Genomic DNA, 25,846 nt, shown 5'->3' on the forward strand with positions numbered 1-25,846 from the left:
CTCGCTAACAAGGCTGTTTTTGTTTTTCTACATGACATAGAGAAGAGATTCTGCCTGCGTCCTAACGGAGCGTAAAGACTTTTTCATATTTTCATGTCTTTAAAAGTCCCTCTTGACAGGGTCAAAGTGAGGTCACCTTTAAGTTCAAACCGGGGTCAGAATGTTTTCTGAGACAAGACTTAGGGCCATATTTGTGTTTCCAGGTGTGAAGGCTTACAGGGATTGTTCAGATTTTCTGAATTGAGGTTGTGTGGGGTACTTATCCATAGTCTGTGTTTTACAAGAATTAGTTTTCAGTCTGCATGCCTCCAATTTGGAGATGCAGAAAGGAGTCATGAAAGCTACTTCTGTGGATGGGGAGTAGCAACAAAACATATTTTAGTTGCCCAAAAAAAGGCCAATGTGAGAAATCAATAGCAGTTTAGGTATCAGTTATATTTGGAATATTTTCACTGCTGTCAGATATACCCTATTCAGAAAATCAGTGCTTTATCATCGCTGTAGTCAGGAGCTGCTGGTCTACTACTCTCTTGAAGAGTTTTTTATTTTGTGTGATTCTGTGGCCTTTGAAAGAGTTAATTTGGATAAAAGCTTCTCAAAATAAACAAATTCCCCTACTGACCGAGGTAGGAGCCGACCAGAAGCTACTGTTTCCAGTGTGCTAAAATTGCTGTTTTTATTAATGGAGTCTGGTGGCTTTGACAAGAGCATAAATGGGGAACTGAAGCTGTTAATGGCTTACCTGTCTGAAATGACTTTCTGTGGCAAAGTTAAGTGGTGGAAATACCCTCAATATACCATACACTTAAACTGAAAGAGGTTATTTTATAGTATTTTGTAGACTTAAGTATTTAAGTTGACTTTTTTTAGATGGATTTTAGATAGCAGTGAAAATGCTTAGTTTTTGTTTCAAACTCCAGCCTGCTTACCCAAACTGGGGGCGTACCAACTGAAAACTACTGTTTATCATATACTGATTATTGATAAGCACACGATACAACCCCTTTTTCAAAAAACATTGAACTATCCCTTTCAGCTTTTGATTATTTTGAGGATCATCACAGGAGAAAAACCCAATAAATTATTTGCTTGTTTTCAGTGATGAGCCCAAATCAGCACTCCGAGGTTTTCATTTTCTCAATGGCAAATCATGTTTTGGAAGGGAGGAGAGCCACTGCTATCACTGAATTCATGTGTGGTGAAATTACGACCGCAGAGAAGCCAAAGGCCCTGTGGGACATGAGCGCCGTGCGAGACATTCCTGGGTTCAGCCACAGGCATGGACAGGGCCTTCCTGTTGAGGGAGCGGTGGTCATTCTGTGACCAAAGTGCTACTTTCTCTGCCACCCAAAAAAGGAAGCAATGCTACGCCCTCAGCGATAGCAGCGAGTCTGTTGTTTTGACTTCCAAAGTGCTGCGAATATTGGGACGGTCAAGTTGTTTTAGTGATTTATAATGGTAAAATGAGTTTCCTCCTGATGCTTGTTGTTGATGGTTTTCAAGAGAGGAATATGTAATGTTTTGTGTTACATTATTACAGGTTTCTGGTCTGATAAATTCTTTTAGATATCATTTGCTCAAGTGTATTCACTGATTCAAAAATTACATTTTCTGCATTAATTTTGCAGCCTGTTATATCAACTCATCAAGCACCAAGTTAAAGGACAAAAAAAGCTGTTGACAAGTGACTATTTTGAGGAGGGATGCTTGTTGGCTATTTAATGTTCCTGATTCTTCTTCCCCCCTCAGATTGTTTATATTGGTCTCTCAGGCAGCCAAAGGTCAAAGGTCACTTGGCTACCTTCTATCACTGCCTATAAAGTGTCTCGGCGGCAGCTTGAAATAGTCTTCTTCTAAAATAGAATAGGTCTCCTCTCATTCTGTTTCAGTGGAGGTCCAAGCCGCCTGCCTCATCTTGCCCCCTGTCATATGATGGTGATACTGTAATCAAGGCCAAATTTGACTTTAATGGCATCACACACACACACACACACACATACACATAAATATAAACACAGTGATAGCTTTAGACATGAGAAGAGAGGCATGATAAATGGAAGCAAACACACTATCAAACACTCTCATTTAGCTTCTTCAGAGTTCTCGATAAGAATTAAAACGTGTCCCATGAGAAGCCTTTTGTGTCTTTATTCAGTCACACTGATACACTCTGCATTTTAAATGGGCTTTGCTTGCAAACAGCATTTAAAGAAACAGTTAAAAATGGCTCAGAGGAACAAGAGAGCGGGTTTCCAGGAAACTGGAGTGATTCCACTGTCATTTGGCTTCACACTTGTTAGTGCTGAAAAGGCACTTAGTGGCTTTTAGAGGCGAGAGGGAAGACGGCCGAGGACGTATATCTCTGCAAGTGTTTGCTCGAAACAAAAAGCATTGTTGCTGTTGGCTTTGCAGTTTGTCAGGACGGCGGTTGCTTTTCTGAGGAAGACGCGAGGCTACTTACAACATGTTTTTTTCTTTTTTTTACCCTCTTTGCTTATCAAGGCATTGCAAACAGATTCAAGTTATAGGGACAATGTTTTGTTGGAATGAACATTGGCTAACAGCTGTCTATGTGGTTGTTGGCTTCCAGAGATTGATGTTGACTTTCGTTGTGTTTATGTCGTAAAAAAAAAAAAAAAAAAAACAGATCTGGCTGCTGTGGGTGAGTTTCAGCACAGGGATTTTTGTCGTGCCTGCACCTTGCATAAACACGACAAGAAAATATCCAAATGTCGAATTGTCGAATAAAGAATGCATCTTTCAGTGTTGTCAAAAAAGGATGCCTTTGGTCCATATGAAGGGAAATATCTCAGCCACATCTTACCCTCTGACTTTGTCTTTACATTTTTTCTGATCATATAGAATTGTAATCACCCATCTATCCTTCTGCCGCAGTCTCAGCAGTCCATGAATGTATCCAAGGCTGCAGAGTGTGTAACAAAAAGCTTCAGGGCCTGAATCATTTTATAGTTTCAGGTTCCTGAGAGGATGAATCCAAGAAGTCCTGTGTGAGTAGTTATATTAGTTTAAGGTGCATCAGATGCAAAAATTCAATTACAAAAATGTGCAATGTTCTTCCAACTCTTGAATGTAGGCCATATTTAACATGTTACACATTGTATATTTTGCATATATTCGTATTGCTATTTTTGCTTATCTTATTCATTGCTGTAACTTTGCATACATATTTATATTTGATATTTTTAACTACATTCTAGTTGATATATTGCATTGTAGCATAAGGCACGGTTTTATGTTTACAGACTTAACACTCTCAGCATATTATCCATATTATAATTTAGATATTCAAGGATTAGTACTTATTGTTTATTGCTGTATTTTTTACATGAATGTTTTTACACACTTTACACATATACTCTGCATATTATACATACTTTATTTTAAATACTTAAATATCTACACACTGGGATAATTGAATGCTCTCACTGAATTTCTATTTTATATTTTTATATTCTTTCTAATTTCTACTTGCTGTAATTCTCTATGCTGGCATCAGAGCGGTAATGAACCACAGTTTCCCCTCAGGGATGAATAAAGTATTTCTGATTTCTAAATTTCTGAAATCCCTCAAAATGGTTTCTAATACTAAAAGTCAGCAGCCACAATCCTCTAATATCCTCTCACTCTGTGATTCCAAGGTAAACTATAGATTTACCGTAAGTCATTCTTTTTTTTTTTTTACAAAGTAATATACCAGGAATGCAAACTTGTGTTTTATTGGCCAACGCAGTGCTTTGCCAGATGATGTTGGATGGCATTGAGCCATGTTTTGGTGGAGCCCTCTGTGTCGCCACTCCTGCTGGGACAATGTTGTGGCGTCAGTGAAATGAATGAGGAGGCTGTGTGTTGTTTTGTACAGTGTTAAGGCCTTTACACACACTGAGGGGCATGAGGGACAAACAACGGGAAAATGCAAAATACTCGATCACATCTAAACTATTTATACAGACGGTGATGTGAATATGCAACAGTTGCACAAGGTTGAACATTGTTGTGATTTGAAGTCTATTCCGCAAAAGGTTAGTGGTTAATGCTTTTATTCACAGTAAAAAAAGTCAGTTATATTCGAAAAAAATGATGTCCCTGCATAATACTTATATTTGTGTGAAAGCTCTCATGACAGAACAGACGGATTGAAAAAATACATAGATGTGCAAATTATTAGCAAAAGATACAGTGTATTCACACTGAGCAGAAAGCAAATTTTTATATCCCATTACCCATACGAATACAGCTGCTGGAGGATTTTTTCAATTGTTTAACTTAAATTACTCAGAGCATTTTGCGAAGAACTAACCCAACAAAATAACGTACACAGATCACAAATACACAATTCAATTCCACATCCAGCCATGTAGGCCTAAAGCTCCACTACCTATTTTAAACTAGATCTCAATACTGGTAGGCTGTGGCGACACACTGTCACACAAATTTCTCTTTGAATGATTGCATCATTTGTGTCAGCTGGCACAAATATGCGTCTATTTCCCGTCTTTGCATTGACTTTGTATTTATTCTCACTATTTCGATGTGAACCTAGTATCCTATCTGTAAATGTGACTGAAGAGTTTTTCAATACAAAATACATAAATTCAACAACAAAAGTGCAATCAAAGTTGTAGAGCTCTAAAGTTGCTCTTGCATTATTGGCATCAGCTGCTGGGCTACCAGCTGATGAGTCACATCCAATCATATTCGGGGAGGTTTAAGGTGGAGAGCTCAAAGTTAACAGTATAGCTTTTTGCCATGAATGACAAATTCCTCAACACAGTAAATATTTTTTAAAAGCTGATCCGATCGGTTGCCTGCATCATGCATCAGTCTAACAACCCTGCTTCATCCCAAGCAATGATAATGCAGATGCTTGAAACCAATAAACCAACTCTGTTTGAGGAGCAGATGTACGACAGTCTAGCTGCAGTGTTCTGACAGTGAGGGGTGGGTCGGATTGCTGTCAGTGGATATTGATAGCTATTTGCGGAATGAGACTCTTGTGTTTTTGTTTACCATCAGTCCCAGTGATTGACTCAGCTCGCCAACCCACGACATTTCTGGAATATTGGGATGAGAGAAAAACAGTGGGACATATATAGAAAGAAATCTGGAGAATAAAGAAAGGTGGGTTTCACAAAACAGATGGATAAAAAAAGAGAGAAAGAGATTTTTGCAATCACAGCTGGCAAAATTTTCTGGGCAGAAAATGTGATTTTCAGTGAATATTTTTCAGTGATTTCGGAGATTATATGTAATATATTCATATAATATACACGTAGATATATTAGCAGTAAACTGTGCTTTTGTACAGAACCTCTTTAGTAATACCTGTTTTCCGTCAAAATTACCATATGTATGTTGATATCCTATTGCTAGTAGACAAGAGCCATGTACACAGCTCTGCAGCAGATGAATATGCTTTTCTGTGTCTTTTTTTAAATTGGTGTGTCACATTAAATGTCATGGACCGACTAGAAAACAGATCAGTAGACAGTAGAAGGCAGCATGGAGGCCAGTGAAAATGTAACAGTGGTTAGATCTTTTTCTGTATATCTCATACTTATTAAGTACCTCTTTCAAACTCAGTGCAGACTAATTTAGAACAATATTTTAGCAGTGCTTGGATGAAGACATGTTTTTTTGTGGTGTCCTATCATTGCATTCGACAATACAGGGGCTAAAATTTGGGCATTTATTCAGGCATTGTATTTTCATTGAAGCCAATGGGAGCTGTTAAATAGCCGTCACTATAAGTAATTTGCCCTGGGCCTGAATACTGACTCATAACATACAAAAGCCAGATGTTAGCAGGTGTTAGTGGGTTTTCTGTGCAGTAGAAAGGGGCTTTAGATAAATATTTGACTGTGACTGTGGGGGGAAAAAAAGCATTTGACCCAATCAGCTTTGTCATTTGATGAAAACTTTTCTAAGTTAACTTCTTAAGTGTAGTCTTGAGCAGTCTGAAACTGGTATTGAATACTTATTTACCTCTTTCTTCTAGTTCTGAGAGATCCTCTCTCTCCACTCTTGGAGTCGGAGGAGTTAAAGGCGGACTGTGAAGCTCTTTTGTGCACATACTCAGAGGAGGAGGAGTGACAGAGAATGTCAGTGTGGGCTTGAGCATGCTGCTGCTCAGAGCAGACAGACACTTTTTAAGGGTTACATGTTAACCTTGTGTCCAGCATTTCTTCGATGTCCCTTCAGCATGAGGCAGCTATGTCTTTTTCCAAGCTTTAATAGCTGTCGAAGAGCTCAGCTGCGAACCTGTGTCCAGATTTTCCTCTGCTCTTTGTGATGCCGAAGAGAAAAGTTGTCAAAAATCTCAGCAGCTGACGTCTTTTAAAACATGTGAGTAGGATTCTCAGTACTGGAGAGTGAGTGCAGCAGAGACTTGATTTTCTCTTTATCCAGGAATGCATTTAATTACTCATTGACATCAGATTGTTTATTATCCAAACACTTGGCACCATTGTGTTTTATATGTTATGCATGGACAGTTATTCTTTGAGGTGTAATCTTTTACAAATACTATTATCCATGCTGATAAAAAGTTGGCAAGTGGCTGTTCTATGATGGTTTAAAAGGATCATTCAGATTTATTACAACTTAGCAACTGATTTTGTCTACCTATCATTTCTATGAGGAATAACAGCATCATACTACCAAGTTAATCGCTGAGATCTGTAAATGTGGCGACAAGTCCAAAGGGGCAAGCATTCAGGTGATCATCCAAGTGTAAAATAAACGCAGAGGTTAGCAAAACTTATTTGGAAGAAATGCAACAAATGCAAACTATAGAATTATTCTAAAAACATCAAGTTTGCAGAAAAACTTCCTGGTCCAACTTAATTGTAGCAATGGAGTAGTGTTCCCAATACTCTGGAAATAATGATCTAATCTACAATAATAACACCAAAGTTGTTATAAATCTGTATTAACATTCAACTGTACATCAAGGGCCTCTGATAACTATTCTGAACTGTGAAATTAATTTTTCAGACACTGTAGACAAAATGAGATGAGTCTGTTTCTGTGTAACCTTATTTTCTGATAAGTTACTGTTTATCGAAAGTCCAATAAGCATTTCCGTGTGTCTGGAAGAGGTGGTTAAGGTGTGTGTGTGTGTGTGTGTGTGTGTGTGTGTGTGTGTGTGTGTGTGTGTGTGTGTGTGTGTGTGTGTGTGTGTGTGTGTGTGTGTGTGTGTGTGTGTGTGTGTGTGTGTGTGTGTGTGTGCGTGTGCGTGTGTGTGTGTGTGTCTTTGTGGCACTTTCTCTCCAGGAGGTCAATGCTTCCTCTTTGATCCTGCACACATTAGACAGAGGGAGATGTCTGCGTTTCCCCACAGCCATAACGTATCCAACAGAGGGGATGAGTTGACCGAGCCTACCCTGTTGGGCACAGATTGTTGTTGTGGGGCTCAAATGAGTCAAATATAAGTCTGTGTTTGTGTTGCCTGCTGAGCTGCAGACGGGGGGGGGGTCGAAGGTGGTTACATAATCTTGGTGGAGATGGAAGTTGATGCAACAGAATGATATCACCGCTGAGGATGTTTTGTCCCGACGGATGAGTGAGATTCAAATGGTCCGTCAGCCCAAGAGTAGTTCAAGAGCCAGGTGAGCAGTAAATTACCACAAACAACAGTGAAATATAGCCATTACTAATACTAAATGAATGCACTGTTGATATGATACAGATGCCAGTACTGAATGATCCCTGGTCATTTAGTATTTGACTTCACCTGTTTTTTTAGCTACTCTAGCTGAAAATATTTATCTAAATATTGATTTGACGTTCCCCAACTCTAATGTTGCCACGGCTCTCATGTATTTTCTGCAAAATAAGAAAGATGCTTAAACAGTGATAATAATCTAATACTAGAATTCAGGATGTCAATAGTTAATTTATAATTTGCTAACCACCAAAAATATTTCGAAATGGTTACGCATGATGGTTTATAGGTTAATTTTGCTATACAATTCAATTGCTACAATTTACTGCACTGTGCACCAAGTCTGATACGAGCTAGCTAGCCTATTGCTAATAGCGTCATCCCCACCCAACAGCATTTTGGAAACATTGTGCCCAACCTCCAGTTGCCCACCAGCACACCTCAGTGAGCCAAAGGGATTTTGCAGTCAAAATGAAGCTGCTTACTTACCAGAGTGACCTGGGCGGAGACCAGAGGGTGGACATTATATTTCAGTGACACGTTATGCCTCTAGAATGGCATTACTAGCAGATCACCAAATGAGCGATGCAGCTAACTAGATAAATTAGCTCCCACCCAACCTGGGTGGTGGGCAGGGTTAACATGCTCCCACATGTTAACCCACTGGCCAGCTGTTTGCCAGCAGAGCCAACATAAAATAAAAGTTTCAAATAAAAGATCCAAGTTTATTTCCCTTTAGAATCTTTGTTAATGTAGTAATTGAAAGGGAGTAAAAAGGAACCAAACCTGCCATATCAACAGAATAGCAATGACACAATCTATATGTTTTTTTGCTTAAAAAGTAACCAGTGAGTTAATAGGTGTTGGGCTATCAAAAGCAAAACTGACCAAAACTGACATCCCTAACTTGAATTGATCTGGAAGGGAAACTCTTTGATTGGCTCCGACCACAAGGAGGTCAGCATCTTGCTCATGGGACTTTCACCAGGACAAGACAGGATAGTATGAATCCATTCTGCAGATGTTGTTCAGATGCTGCAGCCATACTGCTCCAGATGAGTTGTGTCATGATTAAATGAAAATGCACTTATTTAACTTGAACACGTTTGTGTGAAGAATTTATTTTCGGCTCTGGACAGCATCTGTCCACCTCTCATGATATCTGCTGCTCCGAACTTGCTCACATCAGACCTTCCTCAGCCGACTTTGACAAGCCCCTTAATGCTAACCGCTAACTTCCGCCATAAGAACATGATCTGATTGAAACATAGAGGTTGTCAAGCCGTGGAGTTTCTCCAAGAAGATGCAGAGGTGAAATGTCTGGTCCTTTGTGTTGGCAACAGGCTTCCATGCTATCAATCCCTCAGTCTAGTCCGAAGCTTTGGGCGGATTAGGCTGCTTTGACTCCAAACTTTGCACAACTCTGATTGCGTAACAGCCAAGACAGAAAAAAAAGAAAGGCCTTCTTGGAAAGACTGTATCGGACACAAAGAGAGAACAAGTGCCTTGTGTTGTGGAGTGTCCTCGTTTGGACCCAGGCCACGGGGGCACAGGGACAGGGGTCTAGGCGATAGTCACTGGTTGTGGGGCAAGTCGGAAGTGTTTGTGTGTCTCAAACAGAGACCTCTTTTACACACAGATGCTTAAAAGGTTGATTTCATCCTGGAAAATATATGGTATATTTTGGTGCTAAAGGATGATTATTGTAAAGATATTTGCAGGACATGGCTAATCCTGGATGAGTGGGCTGTCTTATGTCCATAATGTGAGGGAATAAAGGGTGTTATATTAGGTCTTTGTGGATACAGCTTTACCCCAGCTGTTTGCTTTTTTTTTCTTCTCCTGCAGCCACCTTTACAGAAACTTCATAGTGAAGCAAGGACATAATTAATCTTCATCACTTTCTGACATCTTTATAGTTACCTCGCAGATGAAATGATATTTAACTAGGACATTTATAAGTTTGCTTTCAGCTGTCCAATATGCGTACACACCTTTCTCAGGTTGGCTGTTGTGCATTGACAGCTCTGCATAGGCACTGGTTCCACTACTCCTTTTCCTTAAGTGTTTTGTCTTTCTTTAAAGGAATACTTTGCAGATTTTCAACCAGATTTTGTATAAATAATTATGCCAAATAATTTAAATTATGCCATTTGGCAGAGTTTTGCTGAGTTTTGTAGCCGTTGCCCAAACTACAGGCTGTGCTTCGTCATTGTCCTATTACCCGCCCCCCATGCTGCTGCCATCACATACTCAAAGAGCACAGATCCAATCAAACGGTAAAACAAGACAATGCTGATCAAGTATAAATCAGGATTATATTACTGCCCTGACTATTTTGTGAAAGTTTGAAAGAGTTTGTGAAAATGAAACGGGCAATACTGCTTCCTGCACAGTGAAAACAGCGGAAAAAATTGAGATCAAACAGCAAAACTAAGCAGCATGAATCAAATATAAACCAAGATTTTGTTCCTGAGTTGCATATTTCTTGACTCAGATGTTTTCAGAAACATGTTTTAGCTTAACATTTAACTGTAATATGAGATCTAGCCGGCCGTCATTGGCGCACCGCATTCTTATAGTTGTATAGTTTTTTTTACCTCATTAGCAAAGGCATCCTTTTTCTCAGTTTTCTCTAGTCATGTACCACCAAATTTTTTTAAAAAAGCGTCTTTCTACCGATAGACAGACCTTTTCTATTTATGTGAAATATGTTTTTAAGTGCTTTTGCTCAGAATCAAGTAAAAGCAAGGATGGGAAACCAAGAAGGACGACAAAGACCAAGAGATTTACTTTCTTTATCAGGCACCACTGTCTTGTTAGGGGTGTGTCATTGGCCCAGGGCATCCTTCTGCACGGGTCACTCAGCGTACTGAATAGACCCCTCCTTAGCCAAGGGGTGGATGGACACAGGAAATTAACTTTACGAGGATAAAGAGACTAAGTTTTCAGCATAATGCTTTTATTTTGGCTCCATTGGGAATGCTGGCCTCTCCTACTTAGTTATTATCTTTCTTTTTAAGAAGCACTCTATTCATGGACCAGCCTTTCCTGGTCTTTGTCATAACACTCTACAAGAAACACTGTTTGAACAGGCAGTGTTATACAAGCCATTACACTGCCGGTAACATACTGTCCAAGTCCATTTTTTTTTCAATTGTTCCCCTTCATTAGTTGGTTTAGGGTTCATTTCGATTCATGTTTTTCTACCAAAACATTAACAGGTTTATTTCTATTGCAGCCACCGCACTAGCCATCACTATTTCTAGTCGAAGGCAACATAGGCCTGTTTTGTGAGTGATAATTAAAAGGCAAGCCCCTCATACGTGGGAGCGGCCACGCAGCCTAGTGACTTCTACTGGTTGTTCGGGGCACTTGCGAGTGTTACGCCATCCTGGTCGTCTTTTCGGTTCTTGCTGGCAGGTGCAAAGAACTGGCTGGTGGCACAATGTGTAGGCCAAGAGAGGGAATTTAAGGACGAGGGAATTGACTCATCCAGACTGAAGAGAAAATATCAGCGAAATGAGGAAAGAAAGAGGCTTTGTGCTGTCCTTGTTTGCCCTTACTTGTGAGCTGAAGTCATTAGAAACATATCTTTTTCAAACTGGTACCACCAGAGGCCAGATTGGGATAGACTGGGACAAGCTACCCTCATGCTCTCTGTCTGTCCTACATTTTAAAGTGAAGAATTTGGAACACTGGAAAAATTCTACATCCCAATAATCATGATGTTTTCATGGCCTGAAAGTACACAAAAGATTCTTGACATTTTAACCCAGTGTAAAGAATTATATCAGGAAGTTTCTGGTTTAGGAGCGAATTTGTGTCTGAAGCATTTACCACAATGTTGATTGGCCCAAGCGCTGGCGAGAGTTGCTTTGACCAGGATCTGCATATGCTATCAAGGTTTTGGGCAAAATGAAGACAGCTCTGTCTTTGTAGTCTCTCCAGACCGTAGCTAGCAAGATTTAGCCCATCAAAGCGTCTCCTCACCTCTGGAGCGAGATAGCTACAGCCAGCTCATCACAAGCTCTCCTCATTTGGACCTCAAGATTTTCCCTACGCAACCCTGCTGCTAACGAACGCTGATGACTTTTCCTGAGACACTGCCTCATCCAGAGTGAAACATAATGCTCTGCATGGATGAACTGTCTGGCTGATATATAGCACATGGTGTGTGCATTTGTGTGTGTGTGTGTGTGTGTTTGTGTGTGTGTGTGTGTGTGTCTATGCATTTGTGTTTGTTTTCTGCAGTATTTGTGCTAAATATAGTATGGACCTCTGTCCAACACTGGCTACAGGTCACTGCTGGCAGGGTACAGTTAATGTTGCTTCAAGACGCTTGGATATGTGAGATATTATTCTAGAGAGTGTCTTGTGTTTAACTTTAGAGCATAATTTGCTGAATAGTCTACCTACAGCCATACCATAAGGGCAGTGAAGGTGAACAGAATATCAATATCAATCCTCCCTCTGTTCCAAACAACTCTCCATTACCTTGGCCTTTGTTTTCCCAATCCTTGCGAGCTTGCACTCACACATTGATTCGCAGTAATCTTTGATGTATATTTAATGAGCTGCAGGGCAAGTGTTCATTAAGCTAGAACGAGTTCCTGTGCTTACTTTTGACTAAGCACTTTGGGACTATTGATGTTGGCAATAACTAAACCGTATTTAAATGTACATGTCCTGCTGTGCTTATCAACCAATGTATTGGGAGTACCCATCCAAATTCAAATTCTTGCAATAACACCATTAGCATCATTTCACTGATTATTATTTTACTTTGACATAAATACTGCAAATCTCCCATTTGAATGGCAGGCACCAAGTCTTCTTACAATCAGTAAGCCACCTAAAGGGCAACTATTGCATTGCCTTATATTATCTGGGGCCATATTCACAAATATTCTGATACTACTCTTAGAGAACTAATAATTTAGCCTTAAAATGAGCCCTAGCATGGGGGTGAATTAGGAAAATTCTCATGGCAACTCTGAGCAAGGATGGGACAGAAACTTTTATCTTAGTGACGAGGAGTGGTTGACCCTGTTGCCAGGAATGAAACTGTCTTTTAATAGATGTGATTGGTTGTCACAGACATGCACTTTTGTGAGCCTGCAAGGTGTGGACACGCAGTGGAGATGAAATGAATTGCTTCACCATGTGAGACTATAAAAACGCTTTTTGTGTGATCACACTGCTGCACCTAACATTTGTCCAGTTGGAAAATATTTTAGTGTTGCAATAACTTTATTTCTTGCATTCTTTCGTTATTGTGTTGGTTGGGAGATGTGAGGGCATCTCTAATGAGAGCGACCACAAACATTATCGCTGCTGCATCTAATCTGTAGCATTTAATTAACTCACTGTCATCTAGCGTTTGGAGAATATTTCTTCTACCTCTTTCTCCTCTTAAGGCTCATTAAAGTCCTCCTCCCTGCTCTTTTAGGGGTCAGATGCCTCTTCTATCTTTACCCGGATCTTAACTTTAGGGGAAATTCTTAGAAAATGTCATAATTCGAAGACTTTTCCTAGAATTTTGTCATTACAAGCAGCTCTTTGTACCAGGAAGCTTTGTGAATACAGCCCTAGGTCTCTGTTGTTTTAATTCTGCTGATTTAATCTTGTCTGATCTTCACAAATCAAATGAATACAGGCCAGAAGATGTAATAGCCTCTTGTGTAGATCATTTGCAAGGCCACGGTATTACTTTAATAGCTATCCTTGAGCCCTGTCATACAGTACAGACATTCTTTGTTGTCAAATCAATAGTTCAGCCATTAACTTAGACCAAATATGGCACCAGGCTATACTTACGTACTGTTAGACTGTCACACACAGCTACTGAAGTTCTTAATTCTTTCAGGCTTCTTGAATGTATATACACTTAAGAGTTTTATTCTTGTCGGGCTATTAGTGCTTGCAGCAGTTGAGCCCTGAGGGGTTGTTCTCAGAAAATGTTTCATCATTGCTTTCCATTAATGCCACACTTGTGGCTCAGACATGGATCCTGAACTGCTTTGGAATGCCCACACACACACATACATACGTGCAGGGTGGCACATGGTTTGTTTGTCCATGTAAGTTAGAGGGGAAACATGCTCTTTCCGCTGTAAAGGGGATCTATTGCCACAGGGTTCAGAGCTCAAAGTTTAGAGATCAAGAGGTCACAGAGTAGCACCATATGGCTTGCAGAATCTCAAAATATCTGCCAGCACCGTCCACCTACAACATTGTATTTTGTGGAGCTCAGTGTTCATGTGCAATGTTGTACATCTGAAGTTTAAAAAAAAAAAAATCTGTTACTGTCCAGACTTGTGTGAGGGTAAAACAGTTTGCCTCATGCTACATTTTACGATCATGATGTGCTTGTTTTGTTTAAACTTGCTCTTACTTTCTGAAGCATTTTGTAAAAAAAACCAAAGTGTTTAATGCAGAGAATGTCGCGGCACAACCAATTGGTCATTTCAGACTGGTCACACATGGTTCACTCTCCCCTGCTGTTGTATAATTAGTTAGGGCGATGGGGTCAGGATCGCAGACATTCTCCTGTGACTAATGTGCTTGGGATCACAGAGCAAGTATTTCCCTCCTGGGGAGTATATAAAAACACGCCAATGTGGGCTCACACAGTGTGAGATATCGCGCATACATATGCCCTTTCTTATCACATGAAGGAACACCGTCAAGGGTTATTTGTAGAGGCTTACGTGGGCTCATTTCAACCAAATGAAAACAGCAGCAGACATAGCAGCACACACAGAAGCAGTCTCAACATAAATAGTCTGCCTGGCGTAAAAAGTGACGGATTAGATTTCCTGTAGTACAAATGGGGATCCTGTGCATCGCCCATCAGTCACGTCGTCTCTTAAAGTGAAGACACGAGCTAGTTTAAGAGGGCTGACTGAATCGGGCTTTCATTTGATGTAAGAGCTGGACCGTAGCACCACAGCTGGCCTCATCACAGTCATTACCATCATCATCATCACTGAAAGAACAGAGTGTGAGGCCAGGGGAAGGATGTGGGGGCAGAGGGAGAGAGGGGGGAAAAGAAAGAGCTTGAGGAGAAAAGAGAGTTGGTGTGACAATCTGTGAGTATAATGAGGGAAAGCAGTATCACAGTAATTCAGAATCATGTCACTGACATCACAATCTGCTTCAAATAAGAGTGGAAGTTGGAAAAAAAATCTTGTGGAGGCCAAAGTCACATGTTTATTGTTATCAGCAACAAAGAAGAATGTGAAATTGTTTTGTATTGTGGCGTGCAACAACAAAGTAACTGTCCTGCATGCTAATGTATACAGATGGTTAAGTGATATGAACAAATGACTGAGGAGCTTTCAAACTGTGGGAAAAAGATTGTGTTTTGTGTGTATATTAGTATGTTTTTTTTTGTGCATACCATCTTTGCACCCAAGAGGGAGAACAACTGCTGTAAATCATCTACACCTGACGTCCTCCTTTTTTTAACCAGTAAGACAATGAGCCCCTCTTATATAATATATCATATCTAGGGATGTCAACAGCTAACCTCTGTTAATCAGCTAACCGCAAAGAATATTTTTCAGTTCAATACAGTTCAATTGTATTTCTGAAGCCCATTATTACATAATCACAATTTGCCTCAGAGGGCTTACAGCATATGACATCCCTGTGTCCTTGGACCCTCACACTGACTGAGGAAAACCTCCCCAAAAGCCCCTTTCACAGGGGGGAAAAACAGTAGAAACCTCAGGAAGAGAAAATGCGGAGGGATCCCTCTTCCAGGACAGACAGGTATGCAATAGATACCATAAAGAGCAATGAAATAACATGAGATGAAGAATTGATACATAGGAAAGAGAAGGAGAGGGAGGGAGGGAGGGGGAGGGGTGCTGTGCTAATAAAAGCAAAATTAACCAAAACTGACATCCTAATCAGATCAGATCAGCAGCCGCTCAATGTATTCATCTTTCTATTTTTTACCCACTAAGTTTTTCTGTTTTCTCCATCAGCCTGCAGCAGCAGGGTGGAGTTTTCTCCCAGCTTCCTAGCTTGGAGAGAGCTTGTTAAATGACTGTTGTTGGACCAAGTAACTCTTTCCATTACATGAGTGTTTTCAACACCAGTGGGATAAAGGAGGGGCATCTGTCTTATGTGTGCATGGAAATGGCTCATTCTACCAGTGTTGGTGTATGTCTGTTTTTCAGCACATTTTTTCAGTTATAGCTTAAACAAGACTTATATTCCATGTCATTTATAGACATTTGTAGGAATAAAACAAAAACGTTTTATTTGCACAATGGGGTAAGTCATATGCTGTATATACAGGAAGTAGGTGTGTGAGAGCCCAACCTAAAGGGACTGATATCATTCTATTAAACCCTATACTCTGGATTTAAACGGCCCATCAGCCCCCACCTCTCACATGCAGTGTCAAACAGGCTGTTGTGATAGACCTCCCACGTGCGCACACACAGTAGGGGCAGCCTTTAGACCAGTGCAAGCCACTGAGCAGCCAGTATCAGCAGCAGCTCTACTGATCCGACCAGACAGCTACTCAAGAGCGGGAGGAGGAGAAGGAACAGTAGCCAAAGCCAACTCCCCCTAACTTTTGCTGTAATCCCTCGTGTCCCATCCCGGGGGCTACTCTGCAGAGTTTTTCTTAGCTTAGATTGGGACCATACCGTCGTCCACTGTTGGCACAGGTAGGGGAACTTCTTCCTGCAGAGGTGTTTCTGCTGTTTCCTTTGACAAGGCTTTGATTTATTTTCAATGTTGGAAGTGTTTGTAGTTGAGACATACTGGATGTGAAATCAGCTGAGCTGTGTGACTTATCATCCTAATTGCACAAGTCCTGTTCAGCTGCGGGACAGATGATTATAAAGGTGCTGAGATGGAGAAAGCGAGGGGAGCTCCTCTTTCACGACTTCTGTCTATGTTTATCTACATGACTGATGCATTTAAAGTGTGTATGCGCTCATGTAGATGGGAATACATCCACAGTCCCAAACTTGATACTTGCAGTTTCATAAGCTGTATAAATGTGTAATGAGGACTTGATTTGGAGCGTCCTGTCTTAGCAGCTAGCTTTTCTGGCATGACAGCATTGACTTTAGTGGAGAATTCAAATTAATTGCTTCCAAAAATCTGAAAACCTGCATCATGTGTCATCTGTTTTTTTAGGCCATGGTCTGTATTTACTATGCCAGTCATGACAACTATACTGAGCTGATGAGACCACATGTACTGACACTGAAGATGCTTTGTCAAATTGGCATGTGATGCTGCAACAGGCTTGGGCTGGCAAATTAGATTGCTTCTTATTTTTAAATCTTTATCGCAATGTCAAGTTAAGCTATTTATTCATCCTTTATTTAGCCAAGAAGATCCATCTGCAATACAAGATCTCCTCTTCTAGGGAGTCCTGGTCAAGATGGCAGCATAATCAGCATAATCAATTACAGTACAGAAATTAATTATGTCACATAGAAAAATACATAAAATAAGTACATTGCATTAGACTTTAATATTGTACTTTGAGTGTAGAAACACTTTATATCACTATCTATAGGTGCTATTTTGTCTAATACGTGCCCTGCTGCTAACTCTCTGGCCAATCAGACTGAACCCTCACTGTCAGACATCCTCTGATTGATCAGAAGATTTACACTGCATCTTCAAGGAGGGAATTACAATCCGTCATGCCACCTTGCTGCTCCATAATAAAGTTAGAATCACGGAATGGTGGGACAGAGTTTTCTTACCTTTAACCATCATAAGAGGTGGTATCAGCACTGAAACAACCTCAGTTTAAAGGGGGCAGTAGACAAGACATGTTATACCCACTGTGGGAGATATAAAAAGAAGGTGATAGCAGTTAGCAGCTACCTCAAAGAAGAACAGTGGCTGAAAATAGCTACAAATTGGAAAAACAATGAGATTCAGGAGCTACTTGCCCTCCAAGCAGAGGACGAGATCTTCGACTATATAAAATGGATGCTAAATAATTGTTATTGCCATGTTTTGCCATTGTTATTGTTCATAAAGTGCTGCCGATGCATTTGTTATGTCACACTAGAGGTCAATGCTGTTGTGTTACAAGTCATGCCACTCATGCCTCTTTTGCTTCTGTGATGCTGCCATACTGTCTAAAATCACACACTGGAGAAGCATGATGCCACAATTAAATTGTTTGGTTCTTTGTAAAAATGCTAAGACAACATAAAGAAAGGACTTTGTAGCAGCCCTATAGCACAATCTCTGTGCAAAAGGGGCTGATAAGTGCAGATGTAAGTGCAAATACCAGAGAGTAAGTGTTGTCTTAAGAAAATGGCACATTAGCTGTCCGGCAAAATTCTGGATAATAGAAAGATGATGGGTTCGGAGTGCATGCACTGTGCAAGTCAGATTGGAGAACTGAGTTCACTTTAAGTATCTGGTTTTTTTTATCACAGCTAATATCAGAATATTCAACAATGTTATTGCATTTTTCCTCCTATTGTGCAGCCCTACAACAGGCCATCATCAGACTAGACAGAGGCTACCATAACCTCTTTTTCCCGCATGTGGTCAACCAATGTACCAAAGTAAACTTACTCACAGTTTAGTAGAAGTAAACATACGCTGTGTTTGTGTGTGACCAAGAGCCACCAGATTTGTTTCCACCAGCAGTCTGACAGCACAGCCACTACAGTGCGCCATTCCCTTGGCAAGTTGCCCGGGCCCAGCCAGGGAGACTTTGCAGCACCCAGCCTGTGTACGCCCACCGAGCTCTGTTACAGAGCCCCGTATTCACTGAAACCGAGTTGGAGATATCTATAAGTTACAGAGACACAGACGGCTTCTTTGTGCAGCTCCTTTCCCAGCTGTGGGATCTGATTTGTTTATCAGGACACGCCTCATCGTGAGTTATGAGGTTCATGGGACCTTTAATGGGCAGTAGAAGAGGAATTATTAGACAAGGTATTGTTTTGTAATTGAATGTGTAACCTCATAAACTGTTACTTAATGGTGTGGGGTAATGAAGTTAGGTAGTTGTGATCATTTAGACATTACACTTTGTTTGCATTGATCCACCATGTTGGCTGTATGAGAGAATGCAGGAGGAAAAAGCACATGTAAGCTTGTGCATGTCAGCCTTTTCAGTGTGACTCTCAGTATGTTGAGCTTTTGTTTTGCTTTGGGTTTCGGAGGCCAGGAAAGCCTCCAGGCCTTCTCTTCTCAGTGAGGCTGATTTTCCAGTGATGACTAAATTCTTCTGATTGGGGCCCCCTACTTCCTCTTCACTGGACTTGGGTGTGGCTGTGTGTGGATGGACATGAGCATGGCCGTGTATACAGTGGCGCTCTTAGAAATTTTTTATAATTTGTCGACAGATGGGGCCCCTGAAAATTTTGGGGTGACACACCAAGACCAAAACTGCATTTCAGTAATTTGATTATGCTGTAATCTGTAAAGTATAAAGTATGCTGTAAAGTATACTGAAATTCAAAACTATGTCACTATGGAGAAATGGAATTATATACTTTGGTTACTTATTTCACAATTAAGACAAGTAATTTTCTTATGCAATAGACCAATACTGGTGCAGTTAGCATCTTGAGTTCCACAACAATCCTGATTTAATGTGTAATCTATCTGTGCATGTTGGGCGAGTCATTGCTCTTCAAATAGACTTGTATAGTATACAGTATAATATGAATATGTATAATATGATGTTAATTCCACTACAGAAGAGGCCTGATGATCACTAACATTAGTGGTGAAAAAAAGTGGATATATCAATATTGGTATCGGTCATCAGCCAAATGAGCTGATATATGTCGGCACATTGGATATCGGCAAAAAAATCCAATATCGTGCATCCCTAAGGAATATGCATTTCTGTTCAGTGAACACCATCTACATTGCAGTATTTCATCCTAGCTCCTGAGTTGACAAATCAGGCAATTAAAAGTCTGTGAAATCCATTCATCCATCCGGTTTCTATATCAGCTTATCCTGCTCGCAGTTGTGGGGATCAAATAAAATCAACAACTGATTCATCTTCTATTATGCTGGTATCCCTCAGATGATGCAGTTCAATCCATTTGGCTTGAGAAAGTGCAAGGCAGGCTCCCGTGATTTCATCTTTTTTTCCACAGTGCATGCCACAGACCCTGCTCATTTCCTGAAGCTGGTAGAATAAGTGGACATGAGCCAGTGTTTAATTTAACTGCAGCTGTTTTGGCAGTGCCCACACAATCTCCAGATACCCCTGCTTTTCTCTGTGATAGTCCCTGACTCTTTGCTTTTTAGTGTCTTGATGAATATATGCCTATATTTAGAGGATTACACGCAGTTTTGTAGTAGCCAAAGTACTTTGGCTCTGAAAATACTTGAGTGGTTGAAAATGAAGGGTTGTGGAAAGCTGAATAGTTGTTGATTGTCATCTTTCTGATTCTAATGAGCCTCTGTCATTCTTGTTTGTTTTAGAAGTCATCCATACTGAAGGGCCCCTAGACGGCAGCCTCTACGCCAAAGTTCGTAAAAAGGAGTCAGTTGAAGGATCAGTCACGGCGAATGGCCTCCCACCCACTGCTGCTGAACATGCCCTACCTGCGGTTGACCATGCCTTGTCAGTGAGCAGCGACTCAGGAAATTCTACTGCCTCCATCAAAACAGACCGAACCGATGACGCAGCAGCAGCCCCTCAGACCTCCACAGTGAGCCAGGCACACGTCCCTGTGGCTGAGGATCTACCCCCAGTCCATCACCACGCCCCACCTGCACAACAGCCAATCAGTCCCCAAGAGAAACAGGAGCTGGAGCAGCTGCTGAGTGGCTTGGAAGGGCCCATGCATCGACAGGGCTACCTGTCCACCCCAACCTCTGCTGTTGGAGGCATGCTTCACCTGGTACCTGCCCAGGTCCATGTCAATGGGCACAGTAGCATTGACCGTGAGACGGATATTTTAGACGATGAACTGCCTACCAGTCAAGAGGGCAACAGTGTGGACAGTCTAGGGACGTTCTCTTCCACGGATGGTCGGGCTACACCAGCTGATCTTTACTACCAGCCCGAGCCACTCATCAATGGCCAGGATCATGTGCCGTATCTGGAGCGCAGTGTCCCAGAAAAGCCTCTGGAAAGTGTCCATCAGGTTGGCATGTCCAACAAACCTGTCACTTTGACGCAAAGTGATTCAGCCCCATCCACGGGTAATTACATAGCTACCCAGAATGGCAATTTGTACCGCTCTCAGTCATTTGGTGCAGAGCCAAACTCTATGCCACAAGCACCCGCCCGCACCACCAGTAGCAGAGAGGCCGTCCAGCGTGGTCTCAATGTTTGGCAGCAGTTTGGAGTACCAGAGGAGCCAGTAACTGAAGGCCTGACTTTTAGTCCACCTCCTTCTGTGGCAGTGATGCCCAGCCACCACAGCCTCCCACAATTCCCTCACCGCCACAGCGCCTCCCAGCAAGAAATTGAGCAATCCATTGAAACCCTTAATCTCCTCATGTTGGACCTGGAACCAGGCCGCTCGCTGGTTCCAAAGTCCCAAAGTGCTCCACTGCGGGAAAACAGTGCTGTAGTGACCACCCAGCCGTCCTTCTCTCAGAGCCAACCCAGGCCTTCCTCCCAGGCCGATGCTGCCATTCGCACTCACTTTTCTGGCCCCACGTCCAGTCTGGCCAGCCACTCGTTCCCGGCTCAGATGTCACCTGGAAAGCCCAGTACACCAGAGCCTGCATCTGTCCAGGGATCTGTGAGTTATACATCTGAAAGAGCTGGGACGAGTCCTTCCTCACAAGCCGCCCCTGCTGCAGCTGGTCACTTCCAGGTCAAGCCTGTCAACAGCTACCCACCAAGCACATTGTCCCAGTCTGCAGAGGTCTCTGAGCCCCAGAGAAGCCCTAGTGCTGCTTCAGCATCACCCCAGCCTAAAGAGAGCGAGCAAGATGAAGTCTTCAATGTTGAAGGTCTGGTGGCTCAAAGAGTAGCTGGTAAGATCTAATATTATTTTATCTTGACACAATAATATAATTTGTGACCTCAGCACCTTTTAATTTAAAGGAAGAATTACTTTTAAAGAGTTTCCCATAGAATTCAAATTTGTGTGTGATGGGGGCAATGACAGCAAACTTTCATTTTTCTTTTTTTCTTTTTTGAATGTGTGTGTCCCTTTCTATCACGCTGTGTCTCCTCCCTAAATTCAGAAGTTTTGTCGGTCACTGAATGCAGTGCAGGTGGAGCTCTTCTTGAGTTAATTTTTCCTCAGCAGTGGTTTGTAAATTGCAGCATGGATCAGATCTATGGATGAGAGGAGCACCTGCTTTAAGTGAATGCCAACTTTTAGCAGAATGAACAGAATGTCAATGCATCTTACATTCTATTGCTCCATCTGTGCCCAGAGTATGCTCTGTGCTCCAAGTGTGTGGTGCAATGAGTAATCAAAAGGTTTATATATAACAAAGGCGCCCCTAACAAATGGTCCAAATCCACAACTACAAACTCTATTTGTGGCGGCACCTTTAGATGTATTTTGGGGTCTCAAAGATTTCTATAGTTTCTATAGAACAATTAAGTGGTGACCCCAAGCAAAATCAACCTTAAAATCCAATATTCCCGCAGACACTGCCTCAGCCTTTTAGTTGAGGGCTTTTGCCTTGACCTACAGTCCAAAAAAGAAAAAAATGTAAGAGTGGAGTTGCACAGTGCGGAAATATTGTATTTAATCTTTGGGTTTTCTGTGCCAACATTCACATTATACAACCTGCTCCTGGTTAAAGTGTTTTGATTTCATTTCGTATTAAGAACACTATGTGACAGACTGCTGAGGTCACAGATGTGAGTACCTGATATCTTGACTTTGCCTCATTAGCCACATTATTTAGTTTTACATTACATGATGAGACAAACACAGTATGTCATCTCAGAGTTATGTCATTAAGGTGTTTCATTCTCATATTCCATATAGTTCATGCAGTCTGTGTGGCTCTTCCTGCATAAGGAGTAGATGTTGGACAGTCCTTTTTATCTTACAGCCCACTTGTAGTCTATAGAGCTCACACTCCAAATATCTCCCAGAAGGCTTTGTTCATGGGTGAATCTTGCTGTAATTTCTTCCAGGATCCACCCACAAGTACATTTGGTTCTTGCTTCTACAAACAAAGTCTTATTCGGTTAAAGCGTTCCTGTTGTTAACTGGTCATTACTATATTCTAAGTTACATATTGTTAATTCTACAGTATCATTCATTATACCAGTTGTGTGTAATCTTTGTTTCAGTGGCAGCAATTCAGGGCAGAACATGCATTGAAGAGTAACCTCAATGCCACCAGTTGTTCACTGTACACACACCTCTCTCAGAAAACACTGGTCTGTCCTTATCTCATTTCCTGAGTGTCACCTCATCGGTCCCCATCACTCAGGCTTAAACAGGAAGCATTCTCTCCAGTCCTGCAGGTTGACTGTCCCTAGATAAGCACGTCAGACATCCTGCAGAGCAGCAAGAAAGTCAACAGAAAGCAGCGTGATAGCTGAGCCCTCAGATAACCAAAGCCAGAAAGAGGTTTTCTAGAATCAACAATATGCCTCACTTAACTTTACTGCTATTTACGTGCAGAGCAATCATCCACATGACGCAATGCAGAATGTCATTAGGAGTTAGAAATGTAGTGTATTGTTTGTGTGAGGTAAAGGAGACACATGTCATAAAAATCCTTTTTTTTCATGACTTGTATTGAGACTGTAAAGTCCAAACTGTCTCACTTATTGTTTTTAATGTGGCTTTCACTGTTCTTTTCCCAGGCCAGATCTCGTATTGCTCATTTTCTTTTTCCTTTTAGTTTTGTCATCATCATTCTTCTTTCTCTCATCATCCATCTGTATACCCAGAATACTCGGCTCGCGTCCAAAGTGTCACCCCCAGCATGACCTCTTCTCAGTCTGAGCACCGCCGCTCTCACTCCTTCCCGGGTTTGTTCTCCCATCCTGTCCGAAGGAATACTTAAAAATAAAAAGAAAGAGGGGCAGGTCCTTTTTTTTTTTAAGTGTTCCTTCAATCTCAGTTCAAGTCTGTATCTGGTTTGCCTTTGAGTGCGGTGGGCTTTGATCTGCATTTAACCATTTCTTGTTTAATAATTGACTGCCCCATCTCTTTTGCTTCCTCTTTCTACCTTTTGATATATAACATGGTTCTCTGTCATCGTCCGTTTGCAGAGCAGCGTCATCATCCGACTAACCGCTGATTCCTCTCTGCAAACATACTCACCCTTCATTCCCATTTGTTCAAAGTTGCAGTTTTCTACCTCAAGGTTAGATAATTACCTCAGCTGTGGCGTAGGAGAGAAAAAAAAAACTGGATAATGTTAAAGTTTCGCAAGAACGAGACAGAGGAGGCACAAAGGAGGCTCTGTCCCTTGCCAGCAGAGTGCATGTCACAAGATCCATTTTGCCAAACTCTGGGAACAATATGGAGGCCAGGATACAGTGGCCTCATTCACGGCTGCTTTTTTCACTCGAACTATTTTGAAGATTTACAAAGCCAGACAAAGGACACCAAATCTAGTAGAGAGACCACAGTCCTAGTTGGAAACATCACTAAAGCCGTATGTGTCCACTGGGAGACGGAGACCACAATGCAGACGGTATTGTTCTGTTTAGGGCCCTATGGGGCCAGTCTGGCCTCTTTACCGCAGACAGTAATATCCCTTTTAGTGATGCAACACAAAGTTAAATGTTACAGAATCTTTTCTTTGAGCAGCGTTCACACAAATGTCATTACCTTGGATGACCTGTCTGAGCTGCAGGTGTGCACATGTGGACACTGTGCTTCCCCTTTCTCTAAAAAAGAGAAAAAAAATCACCTATCAATTTTATGTTTTTGGAATCAACCCCATGCTTATTCACATGATGACTGGATTTTAAACGGCTGAGAAATGTCAGTCCTCAAGAATCTCCAGCCATCCCAGCTGGTAACCATTAGCTGTCGCCAGGGCAACAGCGCAGTGTTTGACAGTACGCTGCTGCTGAGCAGTGCATCGTGGGTAAATCTGGTTCTCAGTTTCTGGGCTCGGTGTGATGGGTGGGTGTGTCTCTGTTTTGGGGTGTTGACTACATGCTTTTAAGAGCTGTCAGTTCCAAGTTTTTTTTAACCAACACTGTGCCAACAGCAAGCTATCTGAAGCTGGAGCTCCATCAAGAATCCTGACAGACAGCACGATTGGCACTTATTGCTTTTTTTCTATGATGTATAAATAATTAATACACATTTATATAATAAATACATTGATTTATCAACCATAAACTAACAACTGTAATAAAAAAAACACGCTATTTGGTAACTTCAAGGTCTGAAAACTTTGAAAAAAATCCCTCCAAAACTACCAATTTTATACTTGGGTGGTAATTGCAGCCACTTCATTCCTCATTCTTCAACTCAAAATTTTCACAGCTGCTATCACTAAATTTTCCCCGCAAGTATTTGGCCAGGTTTTGCACCCCCACTTGAAAGTAAAGCTGCCTGAACGAGATATCAATATTTTCACGTTTCCATAACGGTCAGGTTCGTAGGGTGTGTCTACTTCCATGTGTGGAAAAATCAGTCAGCATCAAACTGACATAAAGCCTGTGTTCAGTTTTCTGATGACATTATTCCACTTTGACGATTTTCTTGTATAGGTGTGAAAGAGGAGCTACAAGAAATAAACAAAATATGTTAACTGAGGGTCAGTCAAACATATTCATCCTACTATTGCAGTGGCATTTGAAACATCAAAAAGCTGCCTCGGCACAAACTACATACTGCTACTTTCCCAAAGCATGACTTTTCCTGAAACAAAGTGACATTTCACAAAACAAAACCTCGTTTCACAAAACGAAATTTAACAAAAATAAAAAATAAATTCACATTTAACAAAAAAAAACATGACATTTGTCAAAACACAACATTTTAAAAAAAGCAAGAATCTTGAAGGGTTTTAAAATGTAAATTTCTGAAATGCCACGTTTTGTTAAATTTTGCTGTGTTTAATGAAATGTTGTGTTTTGACCCTCAGGCCCACCATAGTATCATTAGATAAAAACATGACACAAATTTTGGAAATTATAACCTCAGTATATTTTAAAATAATTTCTCGTTTTTGGGCAACGATCTGGCGTCATCACACGTGTCGGAAACAATCCTAAGCAGC

General features: G+C 41.2%; 1 protein-coding gene across 12 annotated transcripts in view; it reads left to right on the forward strand.

Moving 5' to 3' along the window:
• Positions 1 to 25,846, forward strand: part of tns1b (tensin 1b) — a 217,433-nt gene that overhangs the window by 169,345 nt on the left and 22,242 nt on the right. For 10 of the 12 annotated variants that reach the window (XM_088082949.1, XM_088082959.1, XM_088082948.1 and 7 more), the window contains 2 exons: positions 20,144 to 21,655; positions 23,550 to 23,630. In XM_088082949.1, the coding sequence (XP_087939075.1) occupies positions 20,144 to 21,655; positions 23,550 to 23,630 (1,593 nt within the window). The remainder of the gene's footprint in view (positions 1 to 20,143; positions 21,656 to 23,549; positions 23,631 to 25,846) is intronic. The other 2 variants (XM_088082954.1, XM_088082957.1) reach the window with 1 other exon arrangement.

This window comes from Plectropomus leopardus, chromosome 10, assembly GCF_026936395.1.
Source record: "Plectropomus leopardus strain MGB_pleo_1.0 chromosome 10, ASM2693639v1, whole genome shotgun sequence".
Classification (NCBI taxonomy): Eukaryota; Metazoa; Chordata; class Actinopteri; order Perciformes; family Serranidae; genus Plectropomus; species Plectropomus leopardus.